Below are 22019 nucleotides of genomic sequence, written 5' to 3'. Positions count from 1 at the left end.
AATTTATTTTTATTTAACTCTTTAGACTGTGCCGCGAGACGTCTTGGACACTTTCATGTACTGCTGAGTAGCTAGAAAATAGAATAATCATGGTTAAAGACAATGGAATTTCATGGCCATGTTCCAGGTTTCAAAGGGAATCTTTAAAGTTATAGATGATGGTAGTCTCCTTTCTGTGCTGTTGTGAGTATATTCTCCAGAGCAATAGCTGCTGCTTGAATGAAAATGACAAATTTACATGTGGGGAAAAAAAATATTTCTTTTGTTGACAAAGGTTTTCTTTGCGATACACAGTGAAATCCAATTTTTCCTGTATCTTGAAAATGCCAGAAGCTTGTTAAACTCTTTTGGCTTCCAGCCATGTGACAGTGACTGGCTAATAATTTGCATTTTAAGAGCTCTCACATGCGTGCACACACACATACACACACACACACACACACACACACACACATACATTTACATATGCTAAGCTGAAGTACTGAATACCTTTTTGAAAAATTCTAATACTTTAATATTTGCTGTGAGTAACAAGCCTATCGCAAGTTGACATTTGTATTGCTCTGAATGCAGAAAGCAGTCTGAACAATTCTTGTGGTGAAATGGGGTAATATCATTATGGCCACTAAATTGCCAGCGCTCTTGTTCTAGAGTGACTGTCAAAAGGTCATGCACATCTATTGTTTTCAGCACATTTTTGCAGTAACACATTTTAACTTGAGATCTCGCTCATAATCTTGTCCCTCGTCGAAAAGACAGGCACGCCATTACAATACTTCAGAAAATTGTTTATCACTCTGTGAATTGAAATGTCGCTCAAACATGTTGGACTGTGGATGGAAGAAGTGGTTAACCAGCATGACTTCTCTATGGAACCTTTTTTTTTTTTTTTTCAGTGGAATATTTTCCTTTTTGTAATAAGAGAGTGCAACCATGTGTCATTTTTTTGTTTGTTTGTTTTTTTTGTAGCATATCTGGTCCCTTAATTTGATCGTTTACGTTTGGGTCGTGTGTCCCTGTTGTAGATCTGCATCCCAGCCTGATCGCCCGCTTTGTCGTCGTTTGTTTTCCCCACCGGGAACTTTGCAGTCTGTGAATATGACTGGATATAAGAATTGGCTTTTACGTTTTATCTCACAACTGATGCTGCGGTCATATTAAAAACCAGAGTTCAGACATTATTCGGCATCTCCACCCTTTGGGGAGGGAGGAGGGGGGGGTAAAAAAAAAAAATTAAAAAAAAAAGAGTTTTAATGTTGTTTGTGTGTATGTGTCTAGAATGTGTTGAGGATAACGCTTCAAGCAAGTAGGATGCAATTTAGTGCAGCTCATTTGCCTTCGTGAGGTAGTATTTTTTTCACATCAGAGAGAATGTATTTTATTTGTTGACATTTTTTTTGTATATACAACAATCTAGCACCTTGTCACCCGGGAATTGCATACAGAACACCTACCGTTATTGTAGCCTATTACACTGATGCTTTCATACCCAGTCGCCGCTCCAAAACGGTTACAGAAGTCCATTAATGCTGATGTGAGATGGAGATTTAAGTCTTTAGCCCGGTGTATACTTTTCTCTCTTTTTTTTTTTTTTTAACCGTAGCCGCAGTAACTTGGAGAAGGTTGCCGAGAGAGACCCGAGAGGGAAATCACCTTTTTAAAACCGATGCGAGGCGAAAGCCGCATTTCCTACATTTATTTTCCTTTCCCCCCTGTGCAATACACACACACCCACACACAGTGCTCTTGTAGATATTTACTCGCCGTCCGCTCTACTCGTCGATCTATCTCCAGTCAAGATTATTTTGTGTGCAATATGTTATTTTGTAGGAAATGAATTGTCTGATAATCAGTTATGGATTCCCTCCGTCTGTGACCACGCTTTGATTGTTCCGGTTTCCTCTCTTAGAGGCAGCGCCCGCACTCGTCCTCACTGTTCTAGTTATCTGCCCCGTTGATCTCGACCGGGAGGAAGATCACCCATACCCGCCCGCAGCCCGCTGCCTCCGCCTCCCCCTCCACCTTTTTTTTGGGAGGGTTTGCCGAGCGCTGCTTTTGATGCTGCTGTTAAATAACATGCTCTCTTTTTTGGAAACCCATCACCCCTCTGCCCGTCGCTGCCATGTCTGACACTGCACTAAACAGCGTTGCTGTCCACCCCGGCTTCCCAGGTGGTGTTTGTTTCTTTCTATCTTTCTGTGTGTGTTTCTCTGTCCGAGGGGTGTATCCGTGTTGTACATAGCCTGAATAAACACACTCACCACTCCACGCTCCGTTTGATTTGCAGTTTGTTTTTTTTATGACTTTGTACATTGAACACAAACTTTGCAGAAGTTACAGTATCTTTGAAACGTGTACAACGCCCCTTTCCGCACACCCCCACAACCACACACGTCCCTTCAGAAACACCAGCATTAACGCAGCCTGTTAGACACCACTCACAGTTTGGCAGATTTGAGAGAGAGAGAGAGAGAGATGCACAGATGCAGAAAAACAAACAAACAAAAAAAAAAAAAAACAGGAGATTTAAAATTTCACATTGTACAAGAAAAATGTGCAGAAAAAAAGACAATGCAGTAATAATAATAATAAAAAATAAAAAAAAAGAAGACAATGCAATGCAACATTACTAGTCATAATTTGGGGAGGAAGTATGGCCGTGTGGATCCTTGACAGCGGGGGAAAGCTTTGTGTGAGCATCTGCAAAGTAATTGGAGCCCAGCGGTGAAGACGGACGCGCTGATTATAGCGTGTCGGCTCCGTCACGGGGGGATTTTAGTGGCACTTTTCCCTGTCGCGGCTCGCTCCCACTCCTCCCGTCTCCCAGCCAATTGTACCACGTCAGGAATGCGAGTTTTTGTTTTCAGTTACCGCTCTGAAAGGCCTGGGGATCAAAAGATCGGGAGGGACGGTCGATATTCCGCCGTGTGGAAACCTTCTGCGTGTGGATTCTTTAAAACAAAGAGAAGGAAATTTTAACTGAATTGGACTGATTTGATAATAAATCTCTTTTTTTTTTTTTGGTCTACATGAGAGATCCCTTGACATTTGATGCCGTTTGTAAATAATTCTAAATAATTGTCACCCTTGTGCGATAGACGGTTCATTTAAAGCCAGTTTTCGGGAAAGCTCCAAATGACCTTTTCCTCCTCCAGAGTTTGGATGCGTACATTAAGTTTGGGGGACACCCCGTCCCCTATCAGCGTATATCACACAGTCAGAACACTTCACGTTCAACCACCGGAGCAGAAGCCCCGGCGGAAAATGTTTCTTTTGAGTCGGTACATTTTGGATAATGCAGACGAAAAAACAGCGACATACATGTCAGAAGGCACACAAACACACACATACACGTACACACACTTAGAAGGTCACGCATTACATGTGTGCGAGCATATCAAAGATTACTGATTTCCAGTGGTGTAGTGCAGGGTATACCTACTCCTAAATCCCCTCTGATGTCCTGCAATAGCTAAATCATGAGAGACAGTCAGACCACATGTTCCCTTAAAAACACCCACTAAAGAGATTATCTTCACATAAATAGTGTCCAATTATGTAGTCGTCTTACCCCAGTCTGTGGGCCAGTAGATATTGATTGCTCTTCAGTGGATAATGTTATTTCCATAATTATCCTTACTCCCTGAAGTTAAGCGACGGTTTTCAAATACTACTGGCCCACCTTTGGGTGAACTCAATATTCAAGAGTAATCCTACATGTCACTTTATAACACTGCGCCCATCCAGCAAAGGCTGGATGGGCCGCTGAAAGAAAACGCTACACCACTGCTGATATCCTAAACAAAAGCAAAAAAATAAAAATAAAAGTCATTTTCACAATTGATGTTTTATCTTAACCAATATAGCCCATTTGTCCTTTGCAAATAAAATAAAAAAGTTGTAAAAATTGATGTTTTAGAGAGAGGTATTGGGCGTTACCCCCTTTCCCAGAATTGCAAAAGCAATTGACTAACTTGTGTCCTAACACACCTCTATAGCGATCATTTCAACTGGACTGTGTTTTTCATAGCACATAGACGAGTTTCTGAGTAAAAACAAGTTTTTTTTGTTTTAGTTTTTGTTTTCCCAGCTTATAATGTACTGAACATCTCTCGACAGACTGAATACATGAATTTAAGGTGCAATTGATGAATTACTACACAGAAAGGATGCGCTGTTAGGAGTTTGATTCAGCGAACGGACATCAACTAGGTGTTCGATGTGGATGCTTCTTCTCACCGCAAACACAATGCCATTCATGAAACCAGAGGAACGTGTCAGCGACAACCTGCCGTAACAGAGTCCTCAACCTCCCAAATACGACACGAGTTAACAGAGCGGCTTTAAATTCACAAAATGACAATGGCTAGGCTGGGTAAATTAAATCCATCTCTTTACTTTGAACCCTCAACATTGATTACTATCGGGACGTTAAGTTCGGAGGCTCGTGAGCCTAACTCAGAACACAGCGTTGGCCAATGTCGCGTGACAAGTTCTGTATTCCACCAAACTGCATAAATCGCCGGAAAAATAAAAAAACGTATTCATCCACTTTGCTGGGATGTAATTGAGGGAGGGGGCGGGGTAACAACAACTTAAAAAACACGCTTACCAAGCTGTACATGGAGGTAAGAAGTGGCAAGTCTGGCACCCGCTGATGCATGGAAGCTTTTTAATGAAGTTACTACAGATAAGGGATGGCAGCGATAGATTAGATCATCCATTAATGCACCGATGGCCCGTCGAATGGGAGCAGTGGATGAAAAACTAGGGTGAGGCCGGGAGATCAATTATTCCGCCGCACCGGGTTCAGGTTCATTCGGGAACTGCCCTGCGACACCATGCGTCTCAGTCCTACTACTAACAAACGGTAACACCGGTGTGTTAGCAGCTCGTCTCCTGAAGAAGGATTCAGCTACGCGCTGAAACGTCTTTGTTCCAAACCTAATGGCGTCGAAATGGTACAACGTACCTTATTCTACCAATCAGACTCTCACACGTCGATTACACCGATGGTATATCATTTGTGGATAATGCGGGGAAAAAAAGGCAAAACTGATACAAATGATCAAGCTACGAACCGAGGGCGTTTTTTTTTTTTTTTTTTAAACAAGTTAACTCTTCTTACGGTAGGGTCACACCGCCGGCAACGGGGTCGCCCGCGAAGCGACAGGCTGCTTTTCAAACGCCACCCGGCGTTGGGGCGGAGCGACCACCTCATGGCTTCACGTGCGACAAGGAATGTTGAGCAGGTTTTCGACTTTATGCAAATGAGCAGCGCAGAGCGACGGGCGACAGCCAAAAGGAAGGAAGATGCGCTCTCTGTGGCGCTGAGCCTTGGAAAACGGACACCCGGGACACATGATAAGGCTATTTGTTTTGTTTTTTTATGAAAAATGTCCCTCAAACTATCGATAAAAACACGTCATTTTAGGTTTCTCCAATAAGGACAATTCTTTATTATAATGGATGGATGGCAAGATTATGTACGTATTTATATATAATTCATTGAATTTTTTTTTAAAAGTACACTCGGCACCATCTATCTATATAATGTATATTAAATACAGAAAGGGAGAGAGGTTTGAAACGTTTGCCGCGCTCGCCACAGCCAGTTGGTTTTGGTCAGACACGGCCACAAGCGGCAGGCGCGCGGAAGCCGGGCGGCTCTCGCCGCCGGCGACGGGGCGAGAGCCGCCCGGCTCCGCGCTGCGGCCCCGGAGGCACGGCCAGGGCACAAGGCAGGGAACGCCGTCCTCGGCTCGGCTCGTCACAGAGCTCCCGGCTACCGAATCAAATCGCTGGCTTCCTCGCACGGGCGTCTCTTTCCCGCTGAAATAAGGCGAGCGGCTGGAGGAGAACACCTTTCCACCACAGGGCACGGAGGACACCAGCGCCGGTTCTTTCCGGTACGAACGCTTCACAAGGACACACAGAGAACAGCAAAGACCGAAAGGCGGAGACATTCACATAGAAACAGCTTGGCAGTAATTGTTTGATTATGATAATTTTTTTTCCTTATTCGTCTCTCTTTTCCTTTTGTACAACAAAATATAGATCCTCTGGGAGCGTTTTCAACCTGCGCGGCCGGGCCTCCTCGTCATTCGTAGTCGTTGTATTCGGGGTCCATTTCGTCCACCTGGGAGTGCGTCCCCTGCGTGGAGTACGACCGGGTCTTCATCGAACAGTTAGTGTCCATCAAGATGGCCTGCGAAGGAAGAAGAAGAAGGAGGAGGAGGAGGAGGCGAGAACGGCGTGAAACGGTGTTAAAATGTCAGTGGGTGGATCATGTCACGTCATCGCATCCCCAAAATCAAGCCACATGTGGGCTCGGTCCGCGAGGTCAAACAGGATTAAAAGGTCGGGGGCTGCTTGGCTACGACGCGCTCATTGTTTCAGAATCAGAATCAGAATCAGAATAATCTCTATTGCCAAGTAAGTTTACACGAACAGGGAATTTGTCTTGGTGTTCGGTGCATACACGAAACATAAATGTAAAAAAAACAAGTAAAATATTAGCGAAATATACAGTATAAGCATATGTAAACGAAGGCTGTTTTTTTTTGTTTGTTTGTTTGTTTGTTTGTTTTTTTAATAAAGCTGCACAGTTTGTGCGGGAATGTGCAAACGTTCAGTATGAAGTGTACCAGTATGTGCAACGTTCACGGATGAAGCCCGGAGAATGAGGAGTCTTCACCGGGATGAGAGGAAGTGAGGCGGGGTCGCTCCACGCGTCACCTCCACGACGGTGGTTTGTGTTAACACCGTGTTTCGTCGCCTGCTCCTCGATGGTTACCGTGAAGATGGACGTGTTGCTTCGTCCGTCTTTGTTTTGCGTCCGTTTAAGTTGCGATGCGCAAATCGGCAAACTCACGGCTCCCGAGTCTGAACCCGCCAGGAAAAGACAGTTTCTTCCGTTCCCCCAAAATGGCATCATGGCCCCGCCTCGCTCCTCCCTCCAACTGAATCAAGCGTTGTAGCTGAGGTTAAAAAATGTGTCTAAAATACATCTGCGATACCGTTAGAATTGCAACAACTACAGAAGACACCTCGTAAAATACTGCTCCAGTAGCACTCGGAATTTGCCGGACGAATGGATTTGACATGCTGGTTGGAAGATCGGCTATTTTGTTTTTTGAAGTCGACCCCCTCCTTTAAGTCCTGCGCCGGCCTGCGACCGGCATTGGTTCGAGGGGGAACCCTCGACGCGCCTCCGCGTGGATTAAGCGGGTTTTCCTCAACGAGCATCAAAAACGGAATCGCTGTGGATACACAACGCGGAGAGCCAAGGTGAATGGACATCAGCTCCTGCAAGTAGTTCCTGGCCGGCGCAGACAAGCAAATTGATATGGAAGGGAAACGGGGGGCGCGGAGGAGGGGGTGAGGGCGGAGGCAGAGCCAGAAACATATTAATAAAGAGCGGTGATGGATGCCTTCAGAAACGACGCGGCAAAGTGGACGCGGCGGCCGCGGTCGCACCAGATTAGAACGGCCTCCGAGTTCTGCCCCGCGAATGTGAGGATTCAGCTTAACGTCTTTGGGTTGAACCGATTTTGGGAAAGGCCGTCGTGTGGATGTGCACTTTCAGTAACCCGCTCTCAAACGTCCTCCCATTGATGCAACATGGATTGGTCGTTTTTTGTCTTTTGACTGACTAAGTCCATCCACTTACTGCAACCAAATATTTGAAGCATCCATGAGAAGTTTGTCATTAGACGACGTACCAGTGTCAATTTCATTTTGATGCAAAATTGGCAATTACTATATACAGTAATGTTCAGACCTCATGTGGAATGCATTCCCCTCTTTACCTGGATAAAGCTTGCACTTTCCAAATCCTAAATCAAGACCCGGACCTGTGATCACGGAAACCTTTTGGGATCCTGAGTTAAACCGCGGCGAGGTCTTTCTGCGCTCGTGGGCGTTTTGGGTGCCTATCGCGTCTATTTACGGGGGTGTTTGTCGTGCATATTTCGGGAGGTTTTTCTTTTTTCGGCGCTCACTATTTTCTCCTCTTGTCCTGATGGATTCCTGAGGAAGAAGCAGAGCGGGGCGAACAGTATGTCTATGACTCCGATGATGGTCATCAGCCAGGGGAAGCCGATGTTCTCCGCTATGGAACCTCCGATGGACGGACCTGCAGCCGAAGAGGATGATCAAAAGATACAGTCAAAAAGTTAGAAATGGGTTTGGAGGCGGGTGTTTTGTCTTCGGCCACAACAGACGCAGAAAGAAAAATCCAGCTATTTTTTTGTTTTTTTATCTCGATATCTATCGGGGAAATACCATCATTCACACCACGCATACCGCGTAACCGTCCCCAACCTTTATCTTCAATTTCTTAAACGGTTAGATTTACTTCCACAGTTCAATCAGAAATAAACTCTGCTTATAGTAACCAGCGACCCAGTGGATACTCATGGTTTTGGTCCACGGCAAACCAACAAAATCTGGTAAAAGAAAGACCTGTGGTATAGTCCAACCTCAGGGCTTGACTTGAGCTCCACACAGTACATAACCTACCGTGGAGTTACTAGTATGAGGGGGACGCCAACTAATTTGCCATGTGATTAAATTTGCAGTCAGTCTGCAACATAAACTTGAACAGCAACGTGGCTCTATTTGAATCATCTTCACATGAAACTTAAACCATAAATATACATTCACGGCAGAGCGGCCCCAGAGCAGACATCTTGTGGCCTGGGCTCTGGGACTTTTAGGGCTCCTCCGACGCCGCTTACCTAAAGCGAAGCCCATGCAGAAAGCCACGTCGGCGATGGCGTAGACGCTCCCGTAGACGGACACGTGCCGCAGGTCCACCAGGTATCCCATAATAGGCATCATGGAGGAGTCCACCATGCCTGCTCGGGGACAACCAGTGACGGAAAAAACATTTCATGGTGGGATCGCGGTTCCGATTCTGACCTTGAACCTGGGACGTGCGGCAGAAAAGCTGCGGACTTACCGATGGCGAAGCCCACCCCAAAGTTCGGGAGGATCAACCCGTAGATGTTGGTGGCGAACGGCACCTGGCGCACGGAGAAGCGGGAGCAAGTTTTTTATTTTCAAGCAAGCCTTTCATAGCGAAGTCGAACAAGAGGCCGGACGGCGGTCGCTTTAAGTTTCAGTGTAGAAACCCTGCGAACCAGCGTTTCCACGGACGGAATCAGATTTGGAGCGTAATAAGATATAAGAAGGACCAAAATGGATTTCTGGTAATGGTGCTGCGGGGCTGAAGAGAAAATGACGAGTTCGGACAGTCTGAAAGGGTATAGTTTTTTTCAAACTGACAATAGACAGAAAGTACTCAATAGTTACCATGACAACCTTTGACGGACAAAGATTTATGGCCGTTAGTAGAAGAAAAAAATAAATAAAAAAATTAAAAAAAAGGAAAGAAAACTCGGAACATGTACCGGTTTGGGGTTTTCTTTTATCGGTTTGAAACTGCAAAATGTGGCTTCTGTATGTTCCCAAATTAAACTATGAAGCGTTTATAGACGTGAAAGACGATCAAATATCCAGATTTAATTTTTTTGTTGATCTGAGATTTCACTGGATCTCACGTTGTACGATCCCACCCGCAGAGTACACATATTACTACATATATAAGTATGTAAGTAATATTACTCGCACATATAACTATATAAGTGATATTACTCACACATATTACGCTCATTCCCACCACCAGCATCCCGATGAGAGCGCAGAGCCATCTGGGAGAGCGAGAGAGAGAGAGAAAGAGAGAGATGATCTGCATCTGCCAAATACACACTCCAGACTCGTGCTTTTTTTGGCTTTCCTTCCGTTTCACTCTGAAGCCCGAAAATCTGATTAGGAGCGTCAATAAATAAAGCCCGATCAAGTCAAACTCAGTGCACTGAATAACCACTGAATAACCCCCATGACTTATCTGTATTTCCAAGTGTGGGAAAATTTGACACTATACAGTAAATGTCCTCAGAATTACTATTTATATATGTATTTATGTATGAATGTATGTATGTATGTATGTATGTATGTATGTATGTATGTACGTATTTATTTATGTATGTATGTATTTGTTTGTTTATTTACTTATTAGAATTATTCTAATTATTACCATTAGTACTTTCATCATTAACCTCGTCATTATTAATAGTAGTATTAAAAAAGTAGTAATATTTGTTCTAGTAGTATTAGAGAAACATCAGTCCTCCGATCACTTTGAGACCTGAGGTTTCCAAACACACACACACACACACACACACACACACACACACACACACACACACACACACACACACACACACACACACACACACACACACACAAAAAAACCGCTGCATCCACAGAGCTGAACATTGCTCACCTCTTTAAACCTTTTTTAAAGACACATGAGCACAACACCGGCGAAGGCTCTTTGACACACCGCGACTCCAATAAAGCCTGCCTCATGATTACTAAGCGCAAAACTCATTTAGGAGTGGAAACTCAATAGAGAGAGGAGAGAGGGTGGGGGGGGGGGGAGAGAACTAGATAAGATGACAGAGCTGTAATTTCCCTCCCTACCTCCCCATCTTGTGCGCCAATGTGCCGAAGATGTTGGTTCCAATAAGGTAGGAGATGGATGCGGGCAAGAAGGCGACGCCTGGGTGGGAGGCAAGACAAGACAGCCGAGTTACGCCATTGATGATGATGATGTGTGTGTGTGTGTGTGTGTGTGTGTGTCTATGTCAATGTTTATGAGTGTGTGTGTTTTTGGGGTGTGGGGCTGCCAGATAAGGAGTCCCCGCTATCAGAGCCCCTCATCGTTGGGCTGCCATATATCTCCGGTGGCCTGTAATGAAGACCCGACGCCTTCCACCTGCCAGCCAGCGGCACCCTAATATCCTGTCACCCCCCCCCCCCCCCCCCCCTACACCCCCAACACCACCACCCACCCCTCCATCGCCCTCCCCCTCGCAACTCGTTGTTGTGTTGTTTTTTGTTTTTTTTTGGGGGGGGGGTTCTTATCAGACGGCGACCTCATAGACAATAGGCTCGATAACAAAAAAATAACTAATAAAGCTTGAGATAGAAGGTGCGGGCTCGGCTGCCAGCCAGGCTGATCCGAGGCGGTGGAGACGGGTTCTGCTCTGTTCTGTGGGATTTGGTGTGCATGCAATTTTTTGGGGGTGTTTTTATTTTCGGGGAGCGGATCGATAGCATTTAATACAAAACACTTTTGGAAAACTGCCTCATGCATTCCTATGAAGAAACGGGTACACGGGTGCGAAACAAGGTTTTGTGCGTAAATACCGAGCTGCCATTTTCTGGAGCACATGGTCTCCATCATCCAGATGGGGAGGGTGGGCTCCATCATGGCGATGGCCATGTTACCAAAACAAATGGAACCTGGAGGAGGAAGATCAGAGTGAAGTGTAAATTGGGTCAATCACATTGTGTCCGTTTTGGTACCTTTTGCTGTTGCTCATCTTTTATCATTCCCCCTCTCTCTCTCTCTCTCTCTCTCTCTTTCTCTTTAATTCTCTCTCTGTTTCACCCTGCCTCACTTTATTACACCCTCCCTCTCATGCCGCTCGGGCCCAAGGACCTAATAATTGAAGTGGTAGGTGGTAGGGATGCATTTTTCCTTGCAGGGTGCACGCACGCAAGCGCACACACACGCACACACACACACACACACACACACACACACACACACACACACACACACACACACACACACACATTGTATGCACCCTCACATCTGTGTGTACAGAGATAACCACTTTTATACATACAGCACTCTCTTCAGAACCCATTTTGCGGGTCCTAACGTCGGCCTGAGCCCAGAAATCAAACATCAACATTTTTTTTTTTTCAAATTTAGGCCATAATGGCCTGTTGTCATTTTCAGGGTTGGATGAGTTCACACAGAGTACAAAGAGTTCTTTGTCGTATTGATAAAATTTATTGGTATCTTACCAGCTGCGATGAGTATGTATGGATCCTTCATGAGAGTCAACAGCGGAGTTCCCTTCTGAGTCTGTGGGGGGATGGTTTGCAGATCAATGGTTGTCACCTTCCACCAAAAGCCGAATTCTTACGTTTCTACCACGAAATCGGAAAGCTCTCTCCCATTGCCTATTGAGTCTGGTTGAGTCTTTGTGAAGCCCCCCTCAAGAATGTGATGAAACCCATGGACGGACGCCACAGCGGACGGGAATGCGCCAGAATCCGCCTAATGACCAGAATGACAGACTGCTCCTGCTCTGACTGTTCATTATGAGTCTTGTTAAGCCCGGCGATACGTCAGCCACGGTCATCCTGGAGGAAATGAGCATTCCAGACCTGCCAACCTTGGGAAAATATTGTGAGTATCACAATAGTGTAAGAGGGAGTCTCTGTTGTGTTGAGTTACAGCAGCTAAATGACTCCATCAGTTATTCACACCGTAGCCGTCTCGTAACGAGGCTCATCACATCGTGTGCGAGCTACAACTGCTAAATATATATTTACTAATTTATCTCATGAGGATAAATCCCTTGAAATGCACCATCTTGTAAAGTTACCGAACGTGTTTACCAACTGGAGATGCGCCGATTGCAATTTTCTTGGCCGCTTCCTATTTATGATATTTTTTAAAGTCTGACCTGCAGATTACAATTTTCATTAAATTCTATGGTCAAAATAAAACATTGACTATTAAATATCTTTTACATTGTTGTCCGAGTCATTTTAATTTGATATCCGTGATCGGAGAAATCAAATTGTCTTATCATTCGGTCTCATTGGGTATATCTGTTGTATGTCAATGACAAATACATCCTGTGATCTGACCGCGCTCGGGAGATAGAACAGCTGCAAACACCGACTACCGCCGCAATTTTACACTTTAATGAGCTTCACAGGTCAACAAACACGTGAGCCCTCCATCAGCCGCTCTTGACATTTCTTTAAAACCAAAACAATAAGACGCTGGCTGCGTGCTCGTCAGTGTTCTTCTTTCTGCTTTTGAGCAGCTGACGGAGCAAAGGCAGGAAAAAGCCTTGGCGATGGAATGGGACACAATGCGACTCTAGAAATCACAAGATGAATCCCCTTCTGAGTAGTTTTATCCACCAACTGAAACCCACTGAGTCCAAACGGAGTTGTTAAAGGGCCAATGACATGGATCCATTTTTGGGGGGCCTTTTTTTGTCTTTTGTGAAATTCCACTGACACAAGCATAGTGATGGCATATCTCTATACTGTAGCTTACACTGTACAGTACATCTCAATGGGTGGAAATAACACAGCCCTGGTTCATTTACTTTACTGGCCACCAATGCAAAATGTCCTCAAACACTTTGAGAATCGGCCGTTTTAGTTGCAGTAAGAACAGCGTTTGAAGGGCTGCTATTCAGCCATGACATTTACATCGACTCATTCACATCAGTTCAAGATGCTTCCGAATGCGTTGACACACGTCTGTATTGACGTTTCAGCCCACAATTGGACCATAACTACGCCGGAAAAGGTCGGGCTGGACTGAAGTCAAACACAGTCAATCAAAAGTGTATCGCGAAAGATTTTAAAGAGAGCGCTAATCGTCATGTAGATTTAAACTGTGGAAATCAGTTGACATTAACTTGCTGATCCATCTATGAAATTAGGCTGGAAATAACAGCCTTTTGGAGCCTTTGAATGAAAAGCATCCTTATTCACTGGACTCAATGTGACCACATGACCAAACGGAGATGTTGTAACCTCAAAAGTGATCCTCCCCGCAGAACGTAAACGAAAACTCACTGGGAACACCAGTTCAACTCACCTCCGGTTCCACCTTGGTGGGTTGGAGAATGAAGAGCTGGAGGGCTGGAAAGACCAGACAGTGAATTTCAAAATAGGAGCCCATAAAAGGAGAACTGATGATTCGGGGGTTTTACCGCCTCGCCATACATGCTGTACATGGTTACGATTAATGTGTTGTGCTGGGACCACGGGTGTCTTAGTGTCTGAGACGTACCTCCATCGAACACAGCCAGAAAGGCCAGAATGAGGAAGGGGGCCGTCTTCCCAACAAACTCGTACATCACGCTGCCGAACGGTGGGCCCACTGTGGAGGGAGGAGAGGGGCGGTCATCACGGAGAGCATTCCACTTTTTAGATACGCTGGAGGGTTTACATCATTCAATCTCTTCTTCTCACCTGGGATGTTTTTGATTGATAAATTGATATATTTATATATTTTGTCAAGTTATAATGGAAGTTAACAGGCCAAGCTGAAATGTCCAAAGCCACTTCCAAATCCCTGGTGTACACGGTTCCCACACGACGCCACGCCGCTGTGTTGAGCGGTTTTCGAGCCGTTATTTCATTAAACCAAAAGTAAAAAATATTACAACTCGCGTCTCTGGCGAGGAATCGATTCACATCGCACTGGAGTGACAATATTTTCAGCAAGAAAATGCTAATTTTAAAATAAAATGAAATAAAATAAGAACGAACAACTCCGATTTTCTATTGTTTTTGGCTCTTATTCACTTCCATTACACATGGATGACATATTGTGAGGGATGGCCAGTATATGAATATAATATTAATATAGTAATCATGAGACGAAATATCGTCCGGGATTATGCTTATGGTGAAATGGTGATAGTGTTAAAAGTTGTATTGATAGAGTGTTACAGTAAAGTAATGCCATTTTCTGAGCTTCATCGACTGTTATAGCTGTTCTAACCAACAGCGCTCCCTGCCGGGTTATAATATCCACCCACATGACTAACGATCCTTGTTTCAAATATTTCTTGTTGTGTGTCAATATCTCATGAAAGCCAAAACATCCAACGAAAAATGTTGCCAAATGATCGATATTGAGGCGTTCGTCAGAAAATATGGCAATATTTGATCAATATCTCCCGGCCAACATGGTGACATTTTGATCCCATCTTACTATTGACAACACGACGGGATGAGAAAACTCAAGGACGAGCATCAACAAGTGATGCTTATGTAAACAGAGTGCTGCACACCTAACACTCCCATCGCCAGCCCTCCCAAGGCGATGCCAATGGCGTGGCCCCTTTCCTCGTCGTCTGTGTATACACTGGCCAGCATCCCCATCCCTGCCAGGGAAGACGGAAGAAATGATGAGGAGGAGCACAACGTACGCTGACATCATTCATTACAATGTGAGAGATCCCTTTACGGATCCAGCTGTACCGAAAACAGTGTCCTGCTATTTGGATTTTGAATGTTCCTGACACACTCTGAGTCAAACAGAGGAAATCCTGCATCAGCAGTATCACAGTAGTATTGACATCCTTTCATGCAATCAAATGAAATATCAGCATTGTGGTGACGTTTCAAAGCATTCATTTATTTTCACTTGAAACCGAATGCAATGGTTTTGTGAATAGAATCGAAAAGAAAAAGAGCAGGATAAACTTGAAAATTTAACTCTAATGATCTCGGCTACAATACGAATCTCCACGCCGGCTGTGCCGCTCAGCCGTCCTCGCGGCGTTGCCTTGGCTCTCGGGTCCTTGAAGGAACCCAAGGCTATTGACACTTGTTTTACTTTACCCGCTTTTAAAGACACTGCTTCATTTACCGGCCACGGAGGAGCAGGAGGAGCCCACGCCTTGCAGGGATCTGGCCAGGAACAGCAGAGTGTAGCTGGACGAGAAGGCAAACACTGGACGGCGGCGAGGGCGACGGGGAAAACAGGCAAAACACACGTCAGCGGTCCAGAGGATGCACGTTTATACTTTTCTCACTTTTCAATGTTTGCAGAGAGCGGAGAGTAGTAGAGACAAAGACTCACTGATGGTGGAGAGGAACATGATGCAAAACCCGGCGAATATGGGAATCTGGTATCCTATCCTGGAAAGGCACAGAGAAAAATAACCATATATATATATATATATATATTTTTTTTTTTTTAATAAATATGCGAATGAGCATTTGTGTTATTGGCTTCCGGTCGACACATCAACACACCTCAACACACCTCTCAGATCGTTCTCCAAGGAGCAGAGCATCTCCTCCGTCGTCGTAACAAGGCCTAGAGCAATTTGTTTGTGAGCATGCCGTTTTCTCATCACAGCAGGTTTTGAAATGTTTTCTTTGGCTTTGCTGTTTTACACGAAAGCGCATTTACAAAAAGAAAAGAAAACAGACACCCTATCTCATAATTATGAGATCCAGCGACATTATGATTATTATTATTATTATTATTATTATTATTCAGAGTAGTAGTAGTATTTATTATTATTTCCACTGCGCGGACCAGAAATGTAGTTGCAGTGCGGGCTGGACGCAGCGTTTTCGCTGCCGGCTACTTGGTGAAGAAAGGAGCACAGTGAGTCTTCTGGAGTTTGTTTAGAAAGAACCGAATTTCTCCTCGGCATCACCGCTGACAGTTGGCGTACTGCCAGATTCTGTCAGACCGAGCCGCAAGGGTCATAGGCAGCCTCCGGTATGACCTGGGATGCTCGTGGCTCACGGCGCCGATGATGATGATGATGATTGGTTGAGTCAATGAGTGGGATAGAACACAATAGACGTCTATGTAAGCGCTGAAAACCAGTAGGCATGGGCCCCGACCCCGAACAGGGCGGAGACCCCTGTTGGTTTTGTTCGTGAAAAATTGACGTCAGTGGTATATGTGCTGACGAACCCGCGGACGCAACTAATACGATTTGTATTTCCGGGCGGTTACCACACGCATCCCACAAAGCCGTTGATCCAGATCGGTCCATTTTTGTGGATTACGTTCGTAAAAAAAAATGGTTGTTTGTTTTTTTTATGGGGAAATCACTGCACGTATGCGCAAGATGCCGATTAGTTATAGTTATAACATTAAACTTAATAAATTCCTCAGTATTGCGAACGGGGCTTGTACATCATTTTTTCACACACATCACAGCGACTGACCTGGACCCCGTGCATTGATGCCTGCAGCTTATTATTATTATTATTATTTTAATTGTGGTAAGCGCGTACGTGTGAGCGTGCACGAACGCGCTGTACGTCTTGATTTTATTCATCTAGTTATTACGAGAAAAGAGCCCGTAATTACGGAATCAGGATCCCGTTAATTACGAGATTATGAGATCATATCTCTTAATTACGAGATAAGGTGTCAAAAAACGTTTTTTCCTTCTTACGCGGATGCAACCCGCTTCCGTCACTTCAGGCCGCAGAGGGAACAAGGCGTCGGAGAAGGACAGCATCTTTTCTTTTTGACATCAAGGGCTGGGGTAAATCGGAGGTATTTGTTCCACTGACACGCATGACTTGGCTTGCTCTGCCCTTCGTGGGGAGGGACGAGGACGACGCTGGTATAATGGGGATCTATTTTGTGCCTCACTTGGTGTCTTTCTGGGCGTCCGCTGGAGACGCTAAGTGTCGCCTTGGAGGCGTCCGCCGCTAGCACTGGGTCATACACACCCTCACATTAGCCCAAAGGAGGGAATTATTCTATTTGATTGTATGTTTTCGCTCCTTTGTCAATCAAACGGAATGACGGCGCTGGTAATATGAACGCTTTGTCTTGGAGATGTGTCGGCAAGTACGCTTTTTTTTAAAGGGCGATGAAAACCACAATTGCCGAGAACAGACAGAAAAAAGCATGCAAGTTGGAATACAAAGAATGCATTAAATAGGCTTCATCCAGACGGAGTGGCTACATCCCAGCAATGGAGGAATGTTATAAATGTCCTTTTTTATATCCCCCCTGAATATTTCACAAAATAAATATTGTGTGGTCGTTCCTTGAGTGTTGGAAATCATTTCATGCCATTTACCTGCATTCACTATTCATGTTCTCACAAGTCACTGTGAGAACAATTCAATATTGTGTTAAGAGATGTTCCAAGAGACGCTCGGAGATTGTCAAAGATGTTAATGCACGGAGACAAATAATAATGCCTGAGCACACACGCGCGCGCGCACACTCGAGCGAGCACGCCAAACAACACGCGTGTGCCCCCGACGCGCACACAAAGTGAATCACTAAAAGAGGAATTCCGCTCCATTTGATCGAAGCTGGATTGCATCTGCTGTAACTGACATGACAGAATAACATGGTTACCGCCCGCAACATCGATTTTCTCCAAATAAACTTGGGGAGAAAAGAAAAAAAAAACGGGGGGGGGGGGGGGGGCATGGTTTCTGGTCTTTTGGATGTTTTCCCCTCAGATAACCAAATAAATTATTATTCCGCAGTGACCGTTTGACTGGCTGGCCCCGCTCACATGGAGAGGAACAGGATGTCTTTGTGACCTACGGGATATTTGCTTTTTGTGTCATTTAACATTGGGTATTAAAACCGTCATCTCCTGTGGGCCCCGCGGCTGTGCGAACGCGTCAAATCACATATTTGAGAGGTGAGCGGCTCAGTCAGTGCCAGGCGAGTCCATTCCCAGTTTTTAAAGCGGTGTACAGTACGTCCCTGCAAACATTAATAATGGTTAAAGCAAATACAGTGAAGGTGGCAAGTGTTGCGCGAGTGCAGCGGCGGCGTTTCAGACGTGGGGCTTCGGGGCGCCTCTCCCGCTAAAACCACACCGCCATATCACCATAATACCCCATGAACGCCTACAGCAGAGGCAAAACCTAACTCCTAACCAAAATGTGTCGTTTTATTATATGTTAACACCCAATATATATGTTAATATTGTTTTTTTAGGCACTTTCGAACATTAAAGAAGTGCTACACAGTTGAGGGTGTATTATCATCACATCCTTCAGCCAAACGTTCTTGAAAAGCATCTGCCACGTTTGATATAAATGAACGTCAAATTTTATAAATATACATTGATATCAAATTATATAAATATGCATTTATATCAAAATTATATAAATATACATTTATATCAAGTGGCTATGCTGTAAGATATATCATATTTTATTACAACAGTTTTTATTATTATCACCACAAGTTGCGTTCCGGCTAGTGGTTGCCATGACGTCACTGACCATATATCGACTGGGGATTTCTCATATTCATATACCATATTTCTTTCTTCAACCATAACCACAGTGTATCCATATTTCAATTAACTGTTGCATTAAAAAAAATATTTCAGCTCACCTATTTTACTTGCAGATGATTGCCTTCCAGATAAAACAAACAAAAAATAAAAACGTGCTTCCCAGTAATAACAGAATAGAGAAATGTCTGAAGTCTTGAAATTGAAGTATTTACAGTTTAAGTGTCTTTTATTCAGACGCTTTGAGATCCTTGTCATACATGACTGCATTGAACAGGCTCCAACCGATGGCGGCATATTACATGCCTTTGCCTGAAGGAAGTTCTCCAGACCATCTTTCATCCTATTGCGCAACCCCCCTAACCCGCCAACAAAAAAACAACCTGCTGCAACACTTAAAAAGTAGCCCAGCTCCTGCGGACCTGGCAACTGCTGGCAGCGGTCAAGGCCTTGTGACGTTGTGAAAGTGTGTAAGAATCTTCTTCTTCTTCGGGCTGCTCCCGTTAGGGGTCGCCACTGCGCAGCTTCCTCCCTTACACCAACGGCCTGCATGTCCTACCTGCTGCAAATCCAAATCGGATTGGCTAATTAGTCTGTCAGTCAAATCAGGCCAGGCACCGGTGTAAAGACGCACCCCAACCGCATGCAGAGGTGTTCTGGGCCAGGTGCAACAATAAAAAACCACCGCTAATAACCACTAATATAGTGTAGCTCCCCCTAATGCCGCCAAAACAGCTCTGAAACGTCGAGTCATGGACTCCACAAGACCTCTGAAGGTGTCCTGTGGTATCTGGCACCAAGACGTGAAGTCCTGTAAGTTATAAGCGTGTGTTCTGACACCTTTCGATCATATCCAGCATTAACTTTTTCAGCGATTTGTGCCACGGTAGCTCTTCTGTGGGATGGGACCAGACGGGCTGGACTTCGCTCCCCACCTGCATCATTGAGCCTTGGGCAGCCGTGACCCTGACGCCGGTTTACCGCTTGTCTTTCCTGGAACCACTTTTGGTAGATACTAGCCACTGCATACCAGCAACACCCCACATGACCTGCTGTTTGGGAGATGCTCTGACCCAACTGTCCAGTCATCACAATTTGGCCCCTGTCAAAGTCGCTCAGATCCTCTTCTTCACATCAACTCTAAGAACTGACTGTTCACTTGCTGCTTAATATATCCCACCCCTTGACAGGTGCCACTGGAACGAGATGAGCAATGTTATTCACTTCACCTGTCAGTGCTTTTAATGTTATGGCTGATCGGTGTATGGCCACATTCTTTTAGCTGTGTAAACGCAAACGTGTCCCGGGCCACATTGAAGGACCGCCTACTATACTGGCATCCTCTGCTTAAGCGGAAGTACATACTCAACAGCGTCGTATCAAAATCTGGTCGGGAAATTGAGAAAGTCTCCCCGTTACCGAAGTGCAGGATTTATTATTTATTACAAGTGAAGTTGCGGTGTGGGGACGGTGTGGTACGAGGAGCCACACCTGTCCTGGGTCTCGGTGGTTGGGGGCCCCGCTTCAGAGTGGCTGCACACCTGTTGCATGTTGGTCGGTCTCGCGAGCAACAGGAGTAGCGGAGAGTTACAGAATCTGCTCAGAAAATAAGTTGCGCAACACATTGTTTTTGTTATCGAAATAGCCGTCTGAGCGAAGCCTTCTCAATGCTACTCCCAAGAGATAAGTCGGTCTGGTAGACTGAACTATTTAATTAGACGAGTTGTTGGAATACTCTGCTAAGAACACACTCCCCGACTAGACATTATAAAAGGGTATGTATCTGTGTATTTAGCCACTCTTGTGCACCGCAGAGACAAACTTAGATCTTTTTTTTTTTTTTTTCTTATAATAAACGATCTTCAATGAAAGGACCTCTTCGTCAAGGTGATCTTTTCCACCACACAGGTAAGAACCCCCACCCCCACACACCCCCTCGGGAGAGGAGCCCTTGGCATGACACGTCTCCATCTGCTCCCGGGCTAATTCCAACTAGCCCTCTCTCTCCAATAAACTGGTGTGTCTACAACCCCGTCCCCCGCCCTGTATACGCCCCTTGGATGACGTGTGGCAGATGAAACTGCCACAAACGTATTTACACAAAGACATCCAGTTTTTACTAAATTAATTCCCATAGCTTCTGAAAGCAATAGGGAGACAGTCGTGGCACGGCAGGGGGACACGCCGTTTTTTTGGGGGGTTTTCGTTCATTCCATCACGCAGTGATCGGCACAGTCGTGTTTGGAATTTTTGTTTCATACAAGCAGGAAGCCAACAGAAATAAATACATCTAAAATAAACACACTCTGTTTTTAGCCAGAGACACGGGAACCACAAACGCGCAGTGTACCGAACACCGCTCCCTCTCCATTACCCAGTGATCGGAACAGTCCCTTAAGTTGTGTTTAAAAATGGTGTTTCATACAAGTTGGCGAAAAACAAATAGATCAAAAATAAAAACACATTAAAACTGGCCCACTTCTCTGAGTCGGGTTAACGTTTTTTCCTTTTCCATACAAGTAAGAAACTAAGGAAACGAAAAAATCTTGATTTGCATATAGAGCGGGGGGGAAGTGAGATCCGATCGCAAGTGGTCACTTGAGACGCATGTGGAGACACATTCTAACGCCAGGTGTGTGAACACCTACTTGGAGCCGTCCACTTGTGATCACCCAATACGCATGTTAATGCCAGGTGCAAAGAGGGCCTTAGAGAGCAGAGGGATCCAGTGAAGATTCTGAAGGCCCCGGTGGAGGAGCCTACAATTCATTTTCCACCCGGCGGAGCGGAGCGGAGGAACAAAGCTGATTGGATAACATTTTTTGCAGACACTGGTAAAGGCTGGCAAATCCACCCTGAGCCGAGCATCAGCAGCACTCAGAACGTAATCAGAGATTGTTATATTATTATTATTTATATTATTATTATTATTATAGGGCCATATTTTGCGGGACTACTCCTCCCAAAGATTTCAAGCCATAAACACATGAAACGTGACAATTTTTTGGCTTTATTCCGACGGGTGCGCTATGACTTTGCGACAGTGTCAGACAGCGGTTTTACGAGATATTC

General features: G+C 44.9%; 1 protein-coding gene across 1 annotated transcript in view; it reads right to left on the bottom strand.

Moving 5' to 3' along the window:
* Window positions 1–6100: 6100 nt before the first annotated feature.
* slc18a2 (solute carrier family 18 member 2) overlaps window positions 6101–22019 on the bottom strand; it is a gene marked incomplete at both ends in the record, with an annotated part of 18569 nt that continues 2650 nt past the window's right edge. Inside the window, 13 exons of the mRNA XM_080016373.1 lie at window positions 6101–6208; window positions 8004–8137; window positions 8742–8861; window positions 8966–9029; window positions 9665–9716; window positions 10552–10630; window positions 11281–11376; window positions 11950–12010; window positions 13778–13821; window positions 13973–14062; window positions 14982–15074; window positions 15563–15646; window positions 15776–15834. Coding sequence (XP_079872499.1) covers window positions 6101–6208; window positions 8004–8137; window positions 8742–8861; window positions 8966–9029; window positions 9665–9716; window positions 10552–10630; window positions 11281–11376; window positions 11950–12010; window positions 13778–13821; window positions 13973–14062; window positions 14982–15074; window positions 15563–15646; window positions 15776–15834 — 1084 coding nt within the window. The remainder of the gene's footprint in view (window positions 6209–8003; window positions 8138–8741; window positions 8862–8965; window positions 9030–9664; window positions 9717–10551; window positions 10631–11280; window positions 11377–11949; window positions 12011–13777; window positions 13822–13972; window positions 14063–14981; window positions 15075–15562; window positions 15647–15775; window positions 15835–22019) is intronic.

Source organism: Zeus faber (assembly GCF_960531495.2).
Source record: "Zeus faber genome assembly, chromosome: 16".
NCBI classification, from domain to species: Eukaryota; Metazoa; Chordata; class Actinopteri; order Zeiformes; family Zeidae; genus Zeus; species Zeus faber.
This window is presented reverse-complemented; position numbering and strand designations above follow the sequence as displayed.